This window comes from Lethenteron reissneri, chromosome 65 (genome assembly GCF_015708825.2).
Source record: "Lethenteron reissneri isolate LAM-NWPU_2019-01 chromosome 65, ASM1570882v1, whole genome shotgun sequence".
Lineage (NCBI taxonomy): Eukaryota > Metazoa > Chordata > Hyperoartia > Petromyzontiformes > Petromyzontidae > Lethenteron > Lethenteron reissneri.
The window spans coordinates 1582985-1597446 of NC_083843.1; the positions used below are offsets into that span (position 1 = coordinate 1582985).

At 43.4% G+C, this 14462-nt stretch overlaps 1 protein-coding gene across 3 annotated transcripts; it reads right to left on the reverse strand.

Annotated features, from left to right (window-relative positions):
- Positions 1 to 261: 261 nt before the first annotated feature.
- On the reverse strand, positions 262 to 10401 carry LOC133359645 (aerolysin-like protein). Of its 3 annotated transcripts, none has more exons than XM_061578119.1 (2): positions 10385 to 10401; positions 262 to 2647 (listed from the first exon to the last, which is right to left on the reverse strand). In XM_061578119.1, exon 2 carries the CDS (start codon positions 2631 to 2633, stop codon positions 1692 to 1694), a length of 942 nt encoding a protein of 313 aa, XP_061434103.1. In that variant the 5' UTR covers positions 2634 to 2647; positions 10385 to 10401; the 3' UTR covers positions 262 to 1691. The 3 variants fall into 3 exon arrangements, with proteins under 3 accessions (XP_061434103.1, XP_061434104.1, XP_061434102.1); XM_061578120.1 differs by lacking the exon at positions 10385 to 10401 and adding an exon at positions 10307 to 10361; XM_061578118.1 differs by lacking the exon at positions 10385 to 10401 and adding an exon at positions 8930 to 9046.
- Between the last annotated feature and the right edge of the window lie 4061 nt (positions 10402 to 14462).

Sequence of the window (14462 nt, forward strand, 5' to 3'; positions counted from 1 at the left end):
ATGGCCATCTCTCTCTGTCGAGAATCGAGATTCCAGGTTGATCACGTGCGATTTAAATGCTAATTAAAAACCAAGATCTCACTTCTGCAACGAGTTATCCGCACACCTACAAGCTTACGTTTTGTAAACTGTGACAGAAGGTTTTGAGACCACCAACTCACCACACTTGAGTGTGCAGTTTAATCACAGGTTTTCAGTGATGCTGGTTCAAGCGGTTGTGGATGTGATAATGGTGATACTGAATGCAAACACAATCCAATGTATTTTTGAAGATCTTTTATTTTGCATATCCATCCCAAAGCATTGCATAACATGGAAATGACTATTTGCATGCAATTTCCTATAACTAAAAGAGCATGCAATTGTAATCTAAATACACAAATCCAGATGGTGGTGGTGGTGATGATACTGCAAGAGCGGTTCTTGAATTTGTGAATGTCAACTTTGGAGAAACTGTTGCTAATTCGAGGCCAGTTGTCATAATTTGTATTTTCCATGCAATGTGAAATGGAAAACAAATATGAGCGTTTCTGAAAATAGCTGTCCCAACACAAATGATGATTGGTTGATTGTATGGGGAATCTTTGTCTTTTTGTCACCGTTTTGTTTGGTATCATTCAAACGTGGATGTCGTCTCTCTCCAATTTTGGTATTGGTTAAGATCATAGATTTTTCTGTACGTGGCAGCATGCAGAATCTGTAAGGTCAATATTTGTTCGTATTGTTTTGCCGTAGATAATTTGCTCTGTGTAGGTTTTTACTCTCCACCTGCTCATTTCTGCTGCCCATAAAGCTTCCACCTCTTTCACCTCCTTCCAGTTCTTTACATCGGCCATCCAGTCTCTTTGGTTCTTTCGGTCACGAAAGCATCAAATCAAGATCGGTCATCCAGCTTGTACTTTGATGCCTCGAACCCCTCCAGATTTGTACTCTGCCGATCAGCATTGCCTATGCCAGTTTGTGTTGTCTTGTTACATTGCCCAGACTACTGCAGGAAGGTTACGTTCATTTGCTTTTGCTAGTTGGAGCTCATTCTCACCTAAGTAATTGGCAAATGTGATTTTTAGCTTTGATCCTTATCCTTGATAGATATTGTAATATCCAATATTATGAAGATACCCTCTGCAGTGTTGGTTTGATCAGGAACTGTTTTTGTCATCGTTTTGTTGCCTTGCCCAAGTTTGCATTTAGTGTTGAAAAATCATCAGGAATTTACTTATGCTATTTGTACGTAAATACTTTTTATTTTGTACTTACTTATTTACGTTTTAGCTACTTGCTTACCATTGCTCTACTTTGTACTCCTTTCGTGTTTTGTATTGTTTGTTGTAACTTGCTGACTCGCCCCTACTGGACATCTGTAAAAAAGCGATTCATAGATCATCGGATTGCTCCAGGATAAATAAACATTATGATTATGATCATTTCATTGTGATTTCTGAGTGAACAGACTCGCTTATGTACGGTATGTGCGAGAAAAGTCGTTGAAATAACTGCATCTTTGTGTTAATTCTTTTTTCACCGATTCAAAGATTCCTTAATTGCAATAACTGTACTCTCTCCAATGGCGTATGTATTGCATCATATTTTATACCGCAGTTTTCAATAAATTATTTTTAAAAAGACAGGCAGCGTTGCATGCAGCATGCAGCTGGTAAAGCGACGCACTTGTGTGCTTTTCCAATGCCGATTCATTTTTCTTTTGTTTCTGCAGTCGCCTTGGTGTAGGCGAGGCCCTTGTAGACACCCTCCATTGGGATGTCGAAGGTGGCGCCGTTCAATAAGGACATGCGCACCGTGCCCTTGTACGGGAGATCGATTTCTGCACGACCGATGGTTATGTCGATCACCGTGGTTTTGCCTGCAGGAACCGTGACGTCGAATGAGAGGAGCTCGGTTTTCGATTCTGAATTCTCGACACCGCGCGTACTCTCGGTGCCAACTGTGAAACTAAAGCCACTTGCAACCTCTACGACATCCGGAATGCCAGCTTTGACGCTGATGCTCACGGTTGCCTCCAGCTTGTTTGAGATCGACCAGGAGGAGGTTTTGGTCAAGGTCTTGGAGGATTCTATTTTATAGGTTTGGTCGACAGAACCCTTATTCTTGTAACTGATTGATTTGATCTCTTCCATCTGGACTTGTGGAAGCTGCTTGCGCAGTGTAGGGTATGTCACGTTAATCAATTCTGAACGTTTCACCGAATTGATGAACACGAAGCCCATGCAGTCGATGTCTGAACTGGCTTTGCCCTGAATTCCAAGGCAGATCCCAGAGCCGATGTCGACTGGGTACTCGGTCTTTAGGCCCCAGTCTGTCATCTTCACGAAGAAATCTCTGCCTTTGCTTGTCCTGAACTTGAAGGCGCCCATGCGTGTGCCAGCCCCATTTCCCCACAGTGAGAGGGATGAAAAGAGCTCCCCAGGCTGGAACACAAACTCTTTCTGAGATCCCGAGGGATTGCCGTATTGTGCAGACCTTCCATCTGTCAGCCAGGCCTTCACGCACTTGATCTGCCACCCTCCGACCCACACCCAGATTTTTTCCAGCGTTGCTCCATTGTTCCTCCCATCAAAGTTGAAGTCTGTTCCTCCTTGTCCTCCACAGGTGTGTAAGGCCAATGGATAAGGCATTTTCTCCTTTCTTCCTGCACATTACAAGATACAGATTTGGTAAAATTATTAAAGGAATTTCAAATATTGTGATATTCACAGTTTTGACATTCAATACCACATTTTATTGACACATTTATAATAGTTATGCACTTCAAAATGTTCATGTCGACTCAGAAGTTATCGACAAATACAATAACAACTTCACTATTGCGACGAAACGGTGAAAAAGCAGTATAACATCAACATGTTGGGCAATTTAAAAAAACACATATTGTATCAGATTATTAACTAGCAATAGCTAGATTATAGATAAAGACAATGAAAGAACAGCAGACAATGACAAGGTTTGATACTTGACAAGTATGACTGAGGTTAAGAGAGCCTTGTCTGCAAGAGAAATACAGCTCCTCTGAAATAAACTTTGATACAACACAGTACAGCAAACGCTTTCCTCGCGGTTTTGCTGTTTTTGGCCAATTTAATTAACCGATTCTGCCCCTGTGGCTCAACCATTCGCAGGGCATTTGGTGTTCCCAGCCTCCAGTGGGGAGGCAGTGAGGTCAGCCGCTCACGATTTTTACTTCCTGTAGTGTACAGTACTGTACACGGATACGTATACAGTATTGTACACTACATATTGTTTTCATTCTATTTACTTTAACACGTAGGCTTTCACGACCAATATCATTCTTAATACAGGTTTTTTTAGTTAGATCGCGTAAATATATAAATGTGTCGTCAAACCCGCCACCACCCGACACAGCCAATTAGTAAGGTTTGTCACGTAAACAAACATGCTATTCATATTCTTAGGTTTTTTCGGTAAAGTCACGTAGGTAAAACATCAAAATTAATAAAAAATAAAATAAAGATCACGACGTTTCGGAGGCAACACAAGTCTCCGTCATCAGGTGGGACCGTCACAGCCAGAGGCAACACAAGTCTCCGTCATCAGGTGGGACCGTCACAGCCAGTGACGGTCCCACCTGATGACGGAGACTTGTGTTGCCTCCGAAACGTCGTGATCTTTATTTTATTTTTTATTAATTTTGATGTTTTACCTACGTGACTTTACCGAAAAAACCTAAGAATATGAATCCTTGCAGTCACGAAAGCTTCAAATCTAGAAACATGCTATTGCTTACTAGGACATCGCACCGGTGTGTTGGAGAGCAAGGCCAACATACCGTTTGCTGTACTAGTAACGAAGTGGCATGTTATGTTTACGTCAAACACCTTACTAATTGGCCGTGTCGGGTGGTGGCGGGTTTAAGACATTTATATATTTACGCGATCTAACCACAAAAACCTGTATTATGGATATATATACTCTATGAGATATATTTCAAACTAGAAAATATTAATCCTATTTTACATTCAAAATACTTCATGTTTAATGTTTGGGTTGATGTAGGGTGTACATGAAACATAATGAGGGAGAGTCGTATTACAAACTGTGAACCAATCCCTAGTTTTCTTATTTGGCTTTGAGTTTGTGAATCGCGGGTTTACCCATTGCGGCTCTTTTAGATGGCGTGATCTAGTCAATGAACCTATCACTCCACCTAAAACAGGGTCCTTCAATGCTTGAGGGAAGCTCACTTCAAATTAAAACCTAAAAAATGCTTCCAACAGAACAAGTAAAGTACAGCACGCATCAGTACAATACAGCAAACCCTGTCTATCCGTGAGGGTTATAATCTTGATAACGTTCGCAAATGCAGAAACCTTCCATTGGAAAAAGTGATTATGTTCCTGGTTTGAGTGAACATAGGTTGAAGATGGTAAATGTTTGATAACAATGACTGCAATAAATAAATTATAAAGAACAATGTTTTTTTTTATTACTTTTAATGATGCTTTGACAACGATTGAGGTGGTGGTGATTGTAAGGAATTCAGGAACGATGACTCATCGGGAGATAATGCACTTATCATTTTAGCACTTTCGGGAGCGCTTGTCATTACACTTTCCCTTATTGTGTTCGCGTTCTTTTTAATTGATATCACGAATGACTCATTTATACCAAAATGTATAAACGAGTCGCCTGTAAGTATGTATAAAGTAAAAAGGTACAATAGCAAGTTCAGAGCTGGATTACCGCGAGTCTGACGACGTGAGCACTCGAGGGGGCGTGCCTAATATTTGCAGTTTCCAATGCAACATTCTGCACACATCTCCCTGGTGTCGGTGGTCCGGCACGTACACTCACGAATACTGGAGGCTGGTCGGTCGCAAATAGGGGATTAGTCTACATTTAGTAACTCGTGATTATGCAAAACTTGAAAATCCAGAACTATAAGCTTCCAGAATCACCGAACAATGCTGCCAATAACCACACCGGCCAGAAATAAAGTCTGTCATGCACAAATCTCGCGGTATAGTGAGTAATCCATGACATGCTAGACTCGCGCTAGTGGCGTGGGTGTTGTAAGCGTTGTTCGGTGATGTTGGGAGCTGGTATACTGTAGTGCTGTAGTACTACTGCAGAGGTCGCAATCGGGTAACCGATACCCGTACCCTACCCGATACCCGGCTAACCCGTACCCGGCCCGGTACGGGTACGGGTAGGCCGTGAGTCACGGGTGAGTAACCGTTTGTCACTCATTTCGAGTAGGGTACGGGTAGGGAACGGGTACCCGTACCCGGCCTGGTACGGGTACCCGTTTGCGACCCTGGTGCGGCCGGGTACGGGTACAGTTAAGGAATCAAAACCCGTTTGCGACCTCTATCCTACTGTAGTAGTGATGCGCGCTGTGAAACACGGCACTCATTCCTCTTCCTCAGTCTTTGTTCCAGCATCTTTGTGTGAATAGCGTCATCTCACTCCCTTATCTTGTTTAACTCGTCATACCTCTTCTCACACACTTTATATTTTAATGAATGACATACCATATAAAACAACACGTTTATAAAGAAACATGTAAAACAGTCTACTCTCATATACAAACAATTATAAAATTACTGGCTTGAACAACCACTGTTATTATTCCTCATTTAAAATTTACTGCCACTTAAGGGGATTTAACTCACGTGGCCAGAGCTGTCCCTAGTGCATGGCGAATTGGGGGGACCATCCCCGGGCCCCGCGCTTTTGGGGGGGTGCGCGCTTCAACATCACGGTCTCTGATGTAATACTTCCAGTTTGGTTTGGATGCATCGGATAGGCCCACGTAGTCGGATTTGCCCCGGCCCCCACACGCCCCCCCCCCCTCGCCCATGAACAGGGGTAGGTAGTGACAGGGGTAGATAGTGACATGGGTAGGTAGTGATTTCAACGATGAATTCGTAAAACACACGAGTCTATGATAAGGGATGGCGATTGTTTAGTTTATGGTTTCCAGTAGTCAGAAATGGGGTGATAGGACGACCATGAGGATGGACGTTTAGATGAAATGGGCACACCCACATTTTTCCCAACCAATTTTGGAATAACAGAATCAATGTTTTAGCTTGAATATTAGCAAATAGTGAAAGTTACAATTACATACGTTACAAAGGAAAATATCCCCTGTCTAGCCCTTAACAAACGTTTGGGGAAAGTGCTGTTAGCGGGCACCCATGAAGGTCAGCATGGCACACAAGGTGGGTTTCTAGCACCATCCCCGTCTGGCCGCCTTTGTTTCACTAGTGGCGATGTTTAGACACTGCACCAGGTACTCATTTGTGAGAGAGTAGACCTAAACAAACTTTATAAACACACAAGCACATCTATCAAGTTTACGAGATCGAGTTGCACTTTTTTTGTGCATGGATTAGCTGTTCCTGACACTTAAAGAGTATGCAGATAGCCACGTGTGGTGGTTGTGTTTTAGGCGAGATATGCAGCACCAAGGATACTGTGGATGGTTGCGCCAAGGGTGGAATTCACATTGTCCTTTAACATAAGTTGGAAACACCCCTTCAAAAATTATCTTCGGCCTGGTCTCTACGAGATACATGCGCAACAGAACTGACCCTTGTGATATGCTGTACAGCGCTCCTGCTTCCTTGATCAAGTTTTGCACTTCAGGCCACTGTGCATGTGTAGTGGTTCAACTTAGAGGCGGTAATTCTTTGAGGAACTTATTTTATTATTCTCACAATCTCCCTTCACATACCCTACAGTCGCTTAGGCTACACACACCCTAGCCTATACACAACACGAGCCATCTAACACCGATGGCGCTGACAAATACAGCCAACAACTATATAACAGCGCAATATCAAGCGACGATGGCAGCGGCGACTAAGAGGAGAATGGTGATAATGACGACGATAGACTTGAGCAAAACAATGATGGACTTGAGCAGCACGACAGGGATCCCACTTACAATCAACAGCCCTGAGCTCTCGTTCAGGGCCCCTCTTTTATGCTCCCAGTGTGGCCTTGCTCCGCCCTGGCCACGCCCCTTTCTAGAAACTTCCAGCGGGTTCCCGGGGCTTCCCCTATGTGCCCCTTCTGTGACCTTTCCCCCAGATATCCCCCTCCCGTCTATACTGCCGCCTCCTGGCATAAGTACTATCATACACCGCAGTTACACTCTTTGCGGAAAGTTGTGTCGCTCAAACGCTGGTCTTTCTTGTTAGTCACAAGCGAACTAACAGGAATCAAACACAACAACCACATAATATGACGAAGGATTAATGACTCCGGATGCAAGAGAGATGATGATCAAGTTTTGCTTAGAACACTGCAGGGAAGACAATTGGATGATCACCCTCCACTTATGCACCTCGCTCAGAAGCAGAATGGGGAGTAAAAGCTGCTAAATTCTCCCCTCCTCTGATTCAAAATTCATGGCCTCTCCTATCACCATCCCCATCTTTGGGTTTATACACACCAGGTTTGTGGTTATTTATTTATTTATGTATCCTTGTCCCTTATCCCTTCCGGTTTCCTCAGTCATTCTGTTGCATCGGTGATGTGCACGGTTATAAAAAAAAAATGACATTCCTGGTGCCCGTGATTTGTGTTTGGCACGTAGCTTCTGGTCGTTGGTAAACCAAGTCCTAGATCATACGTTTATGAAGGCGGAAGTCAGAAAGAAGTTCAGGGGATTAACGTCGATCAATTCAAATATTAGAAACAAGCAACATGTGCTGCATGAAGACCAAAAAACCATGCATTTACAAGGTACCATGAAAGAGATCAACATAACTAAACTGGAACGAGAGAAGGTTTAAATGACCATAACATCCTGCTATATACGAAAGCCAGGATCCCCTTTGTTTGATCGTTCTCCCTCTGCAAGGAACATCTTGGCGAGGCTGGTTCAATCTCGGGGGAACCGGACACAAATCGCCTCTATACGGCCTAACTTACAATGGCTTTCCATTGGGTAGGGGCACCAGCCAAGGCTATCCCCTCTCGCCGCTGATATTCAAAGGGCTATCGAACCCTCTATTGAGAGCATTCTGAAACGCCAACAGGTGGTTGGGGTGAGGAAATGGAAAGAGGAAAATAAAATCAATCTATACACGAATGACGTTGTCATCACCCTAACAGAACCAGCGTCTTCGATACCTGTGTAATGCGAGCAAGGACAGGGTGGGTGCTGACTCCGCACCACTCACGCGGGCCGGAGTATTAGGGGAGGTGGAGCCTGGTCGTCGGGGTGAGTGGAGGCGGAGTCAGGGTCACGTGAGGAGGATATAGGGTGAGAACCGGAAGGGGATCGGGAGTCGAGAGAGAGTTGAGAAAGGAGAGGCCACGTGGGGTGTTGGCGGAGGAGTGGCACGATTGCCACGAGGTCGGAGTCACGGCACCGTCGGCCAGTGGTGTACGTGGAGCAGCGGAGTGGCTGCAGAGTGTGCGGGAGCACACGGAGCAGCAGAGTGGCTACAGAGTGTGCGGAGTCACACGGAGCAGCAGGGTGGCTGCAGAGTGTGCGGGGCACACGGGCAGTGGTGTGGCTGCAGAGAGAGAGAGAGCGGAGGACTCGAACGACGTGCGGAGGCACGCGACGGAGGAGGTGCGGGTCCGACCGGAGACATCGCGGGGTGCGAGCAAGAACCCAATAAAGTACAGACGGAGACCAACATTGCATGAGAGTCCTTTATTACACCTGCATTAGTGTCCCTGGTCAAGGATTACGGGGAAGAGTCGAGGTATAAAATAAACATAACTTAATCAGAGTTGGTGCCCTTATCCCCTGCTACCCTGAAGCCACCTGAAGGGCTTTCACCCTCTCACCCGTCAGGTGGTGCCCAGTGCCAATTAAGTATCTTTAGATAATGGTTCCTTCCTATCTCGCATCTCTCTTCAGAACCCCCCCCCCCCCTCCATGCTCCAGGAAATCACTACCTCACTGGAGACATGGACGGATATTCACCATCTAGGGCACGTCGGGAGTCTCCGCGAGCCATCGGCCATGTGGCAACGCGGAGACGGCTCCCAGCGCGCCGCCGGCCCGCGGTGCACGGGAGCGGGCAAGTGCGAGACGTCAGGCAGCGACGTGCCGCGGAGTAACTGAGGGGAGCAGAACGCGAGCTGTCCATAACGAAGAATAAAGAGACGGAGACACAGTCGATTGTCGTCGACTTGTTTTATTACAGATGTAACGGAATGCCTTCTGGACATGCCCAGATATTGTAGAATTTTTCGAGGATATAACGGATTATTTTAATCTAATCTGGGGCACAGACCTGAGCCCCTTAGTGGACTCAGCTCTGCGGGGCTTGAAACCAAGAGGACTATCGGGATACCAACATGCCTTCCTCCAAACCTTCTATATTGTGGAAAGAAAGACCATACGGGTGAATTGGAAAATCATGAACCCCCTCTTGGGGACTTTGGTACAGAATTCTCCTTGCTTTGGCGGGAATGGAACACCTTCGCCCGGAGATGAAAGGCAAATAACTGGTGTATGTGGTCCCCATTTTTACTGAATCCAGCGTGAATAACTAGAACAATAGGGGATGGGGTGCGGGGATGAACTCCCGACGCTGAAACATTGTAGCAGGCACCGTTGCTCCTAGGGGAAAACAAGAAGGATAACTCCAGACATTGTGCTTATGTTACTTTGTTTCCTGTCTAGTTTGGTTATATTATTCCCCCCCCCCTCTTCCTTTTTCCCCTTCCCGGTTAATCTGCTGCTCCTGATCGTTGCCTCTACTTGTGGTCGGGCAGCGAGCCCAATGGCCTTCAGACGCCCCCCCCATTTGAGGGTTTATTTTTCCGGGTTCGAAAACATGTTCGTAATTTGTATCTCTCTCTGTGATGTCTGTGTTCTAGGCTCTTGATTACAAAAATAAATCATGCATTCGATAAATAAATCGTGGACGATTGACCCAAGACATCAAGAGTAGTGTTTTCCTTCTTCGTGTGATGCATCATAAGTGTCAGTGCAGTGCGGATAGAGAAGAGAGAGATAGAGACAGGAAGAGAGCAAAGTGAGAGAGGAAGCACGGGTATTGTACAATCGACGTCATTTTCAGACAAACGAGATCAATGGATTTGTCAGTAAAGTTTTATTGAACATTTAAACCAACGTTGTAAAATTGTAACTTAAATTCACATCTTTATATTCTAGGCGTTGCTTTCTGCTGATGCTGTTGCTCGTTGTTTCTTTCCCATTGATTTTGAGACAGTGCGTTACAGACCGAATTTGTAATTAAAAGAAACACAAAAATTAGATATCAGCATCTTGTTTGCCAAAATTACACCAGGCAGGCAGGATCTCATGGGATGCCAGCTCAGAGGCCCTTACCTGCGAGTCACCTGTCCACCTCACAGACCACGTGAATTGTAAATAGCGAGGCCAGTAAGGAGTAACCCACACACTCACCTTATGGTTCTCTTCCCAGAGCATGATCTTATATCCCCAGAACGCTGTCATTTATACCACTGGTGCACGGGTCACGTGACCCAGCAACAGCCGAAATGTATTGATCGCTTCGCGTCACTCACGTCAGAATAGTTTATGTAAATATATGTAAGCATATCATACATACATTATTAATATTGAATCTATCATACATATACATTTTTCAAACTTAAACCTCTATTTTTTATGATGACGAGGTGTAGTGAATCAGTGAGTGCTGTATTTCTATCAAACAAGGTTCTTCCAACGTTATGGAATAACCTTGTTTCCTCGCCAAACATCGTAAACCTTCCCTTAAAAATATTCTGAAGCAGAAGGTGAGTGGTGCTAGATACATCAGCCACATTTGGAAATGTGTTTTGTAACATTGATCCTGACTCACCGTGTAGCAATATTTTAATGTCAATGTTAAATGTAATTTAGGTACGTTATTATCTTGGTGTGGTCTGGAACTGTTGTTCTACATATCCGGGAACGGTCTGGGACTGTTCTTGTTGTTGTCTTGGTGTGGGATTGTTGTTGCTGTTATCTTGGAGTGGTTTGGGACTGTTGTTGTTGTCTTGGTGTGAATCTGTTGTACTTGTCCTGGAGTGGTCTGGGACTGTTGTTGTCTTGTTTGGGACTGTTGTTATTCTTGTCATGGTATAGTCCGGGACTCTTGCTGTTGTTGTTGTTGTTGTTTTTGTTATTTAGCTGTTTTGCCCCAGGCTTGCATTTGTTGTAAAAAAAGAATTGGCATGAATGTATGTTCTTGCGCTATTTGTACATCTATACAGGCATATCTCACTTAATGAGCATCCTATCTCTGATAATTCGCAATAACGAGCGATTTGAATATAGATTAATTTGGTCCAAAACGAGCAACACTCTCACGGCACTACTTTTAGTTGCGGAGATGATCAACTTAAGCAGCACTAAACCATGTATAGCCAAACATAACCCTCGTGTTCCTCAAAAGAGAGCTCGTTATTTAACGCATATTGGGCTGAAAAACGTGTTCTATCAATCCTCGTTGGGTAACGATTTCCTGTATTTGTATTCTGCTGGTGTACCCAGAATATCCTTACTGACTCTCAAGATACATTTTCAAAAGGTCCTTTCTAAGTTTCACAGTAGGGAGCGATGTAGCTGCTCTGTGTGATCCCATGTGAGTAATTTGCAGATACATTTTCAACATTGGAATGTTCGGCCAAACCAGTAACGTTGAAAAAAATTTGTTAAAGAAGAAAAGCAGTGAACTCATAGAAAACCCATCCTGCAGCGGATGGGAACACACAAACCCCATGCACAAATGCACGGGAGTCAGGAATCGAACACAGAACGTCTAAGCTGTGAGGCACAAGTGTTACCACTCTGCCAACCTGCTTATCTAATTTAATACACGAATTTAAATCGAATTGGGAAGAAAAAAAAGCCCCACTGCAACTACAATGGAATTAAAATGGTAATGATTTGGAATTATGACTAAAGTTTGTCATCAGAATGCCTAAGGATATGATGTATTATGTAGTACATTTAGTAAAACATATAACCCATAGCTGGTTAATTACATTAATCTGCTATACCAGTCGTTCCCAACCAGTGTGTCACCTGTCCCCATTCCCTGACCAGCACATAATCTACTGCGAATCATCCCTAACTATACTTTACAATTCATAATCAACGATTTTTGGGTTTAGATCGCGTTTATTTATAAATGTGTCGTAACCCTCCACCACCCGACACGGCCAATCAGTAAAAAATGTGTCACGTTGACAAAGACAAATAGTTCACTGCTTTAGCCCACCGGTGTGTTGAAGCAACAACATTCACAATTTGAGTACGACGTTTCGCTGGTAATTACAACCAGCATCATCGGGCAATTCGCCAGAATGGTGAGGCTCTCCTGTGTCTCCCGTTCTTATATAGAGCAGCAGCAGGATGACGTCATCATTAACTCATTAACTCATCAGGTGCAAAGATTCAAGGGGGGAGTGATTGTAATTATATACTAGATTAGTAATCAGGCTATTGTTACGATGCGAGTTGTAGATTAGTAATCATTTGGAATGTGTTTTATTGTGATTATGCTACATTAGTAATCTGTTAGTGGTTGTTTCCCTTATAAGTAATTGTAATGTATCTTATTTAATAATACGCTTCCAGGCCGCACTAAGCCTGTAGCTGTCTGAGCGATTAAAGTTATTTCTGTTTCTCTCAATTTCAATCGATTCTCTAATTAGTCTTTGCCAGTAGTAACTAGTTTTACACAACACTTCCACGTTGTCAAAATCAATTGAGTGTCCCTGTTGGCATGCATGTTCTGCTACTGCCGACAGTTGTGTTTGTGATAGTTTAATATTTCTCTGGTGTTCTTTAAGTCTTACACTAACGTTACGCCCTGTCTGTCCAATATAGCATCTGCCACATACACAATTAATCCGATATACACCTTCTGTTGATAATTTAGGTAATTCGTCTTTAGTGCACGTTACTAGTTGTTGAATTTTGTGTACTGTACCAAATCTTACTGTAATGTTTTGCTTTTGCAAAACACGGGCTAATTTATCAGTTACTCCTGAGATAAATGGTATTTTTATTGTTTTAATAATCTGATCGCTTTCAGCAGTGTTGCTTTGCGATCGTGATTTGGCTTTTAGTGCTCTGTTAATTTGAGCATTATTGTAGCCATTCTGTCTTAGTGCTTCTTTAACATGTTTAATCTCTCTCACTAGACTTTCACCATCTGACACTGTTTTAGCCCGATGTATGAGCGTCTTGATAAGAGAGGATTTCTGAGCTGGGTGATGATGCGAATCTGCATTCAGATAGGCATCAGTGTGCGTTGGCTTTCTGTAAACGCTGTGTGTTATTTTACCGTTTGGGCCATGCCCAAGTAAAATATCCAGGAACGGGAGTGTGTTATTCACCTCCATTTCCATGGTGAACTGAATGGCCGGGTTTTGTGCATTGAGATGATTTAGAAAATCGTTAAGTGTATCTTTACCATGTGGCCAGACAACCAAAGTGTCATCCACATATCTAAACCAAAAGGATGGTTTTAATGTGCTCGAGGCAAGTGCTCTGGTTTCAAAGTTTTCCATGTACAAATTTGCTATAGCAGGAGATAAAGGAGAGCCCATTGCTGCTCCCTCCCTTTGTTTAAAGAATTCGCCTCTCCATAAGAAGTAAGTGTTATTTAAACAATGGTCTGCGAGTTTCGGAATATCTTTTGGTAAACCTGTATTCTTACCAAAAGATATTCCGAAACTCGCAGACCATTGTTTAAATAACACTTACTTCTTATGGAGAGGCGAATTCTTTAAACAAAGGGAGGGAGCAGCAATGGGCTCTCCTTTATCTCCTGCTATAGCAAATTTGTACATGGAAAACTTTGAAACCAGAGCACTTGCCTCGAGCACATTAAAACCATCCTTTTGGTTTAGATATGTGGATGACACTTTGGTTGTCTGGCCACATGGTAAAGATACACTTAACGATTTTCTAAATCATCTCAATGCACAAAACCCGGCCATTCAGTTCACCATGGAAATGGAGGTGAATAACACACTCCCGTTCCTGGATATTTTACTTGGGCATGGCCCAAACGGTAAAATAACACACAGCGTTTACAGAAAGCCAACGCACACTGATGCCTATCTGAATGCAGATTCGCATCATCACCCAGCTCAGAAATCCTCTCTTATCAAGACGCTCATACATCGGGCTAAAACAGTGTCAGATGGTGAAAGTCTAGTGAGAGAGATTAAACATGTTAAAGAAGCACTAAGACAGAATGGCTACAATAATGCTCAAATTAACAGAGCACTAAAAGCCAAATCACGATCGCAAAGCAACACTGCTGAAAGCGATCAGATTATTAAAACAATAAAAATACCATTTATCTCAGGAGTAACTGATAAATTAGCCCGTGTTTTGCAAAAGCAAAACATTACAGTAAGATTTGGTACAGTACACAAAATTCAACAACTAGTAACGTGCACTAAAGACGAATTACCTAAATTATCAACAGAAGGTGTATATCGGATTAATTGTGTAT

Excerpts from the sequence above, each read along its gene's own strand:
- LOC133359645 (XM_061578118.1), bottom strand. The coding sequence starts at position 8,963 with ATGGCTCGCGGAGACTCCCGACGTGCCCTAGATG. Across the intron at positions 2,648-8,929 it reads CTCCCGACGTGCCCTAGATG|GAAGAAAGGAGAAAATGCCT; the intron begins GTGAATATCCGT and ends TGTAATGTGCAG.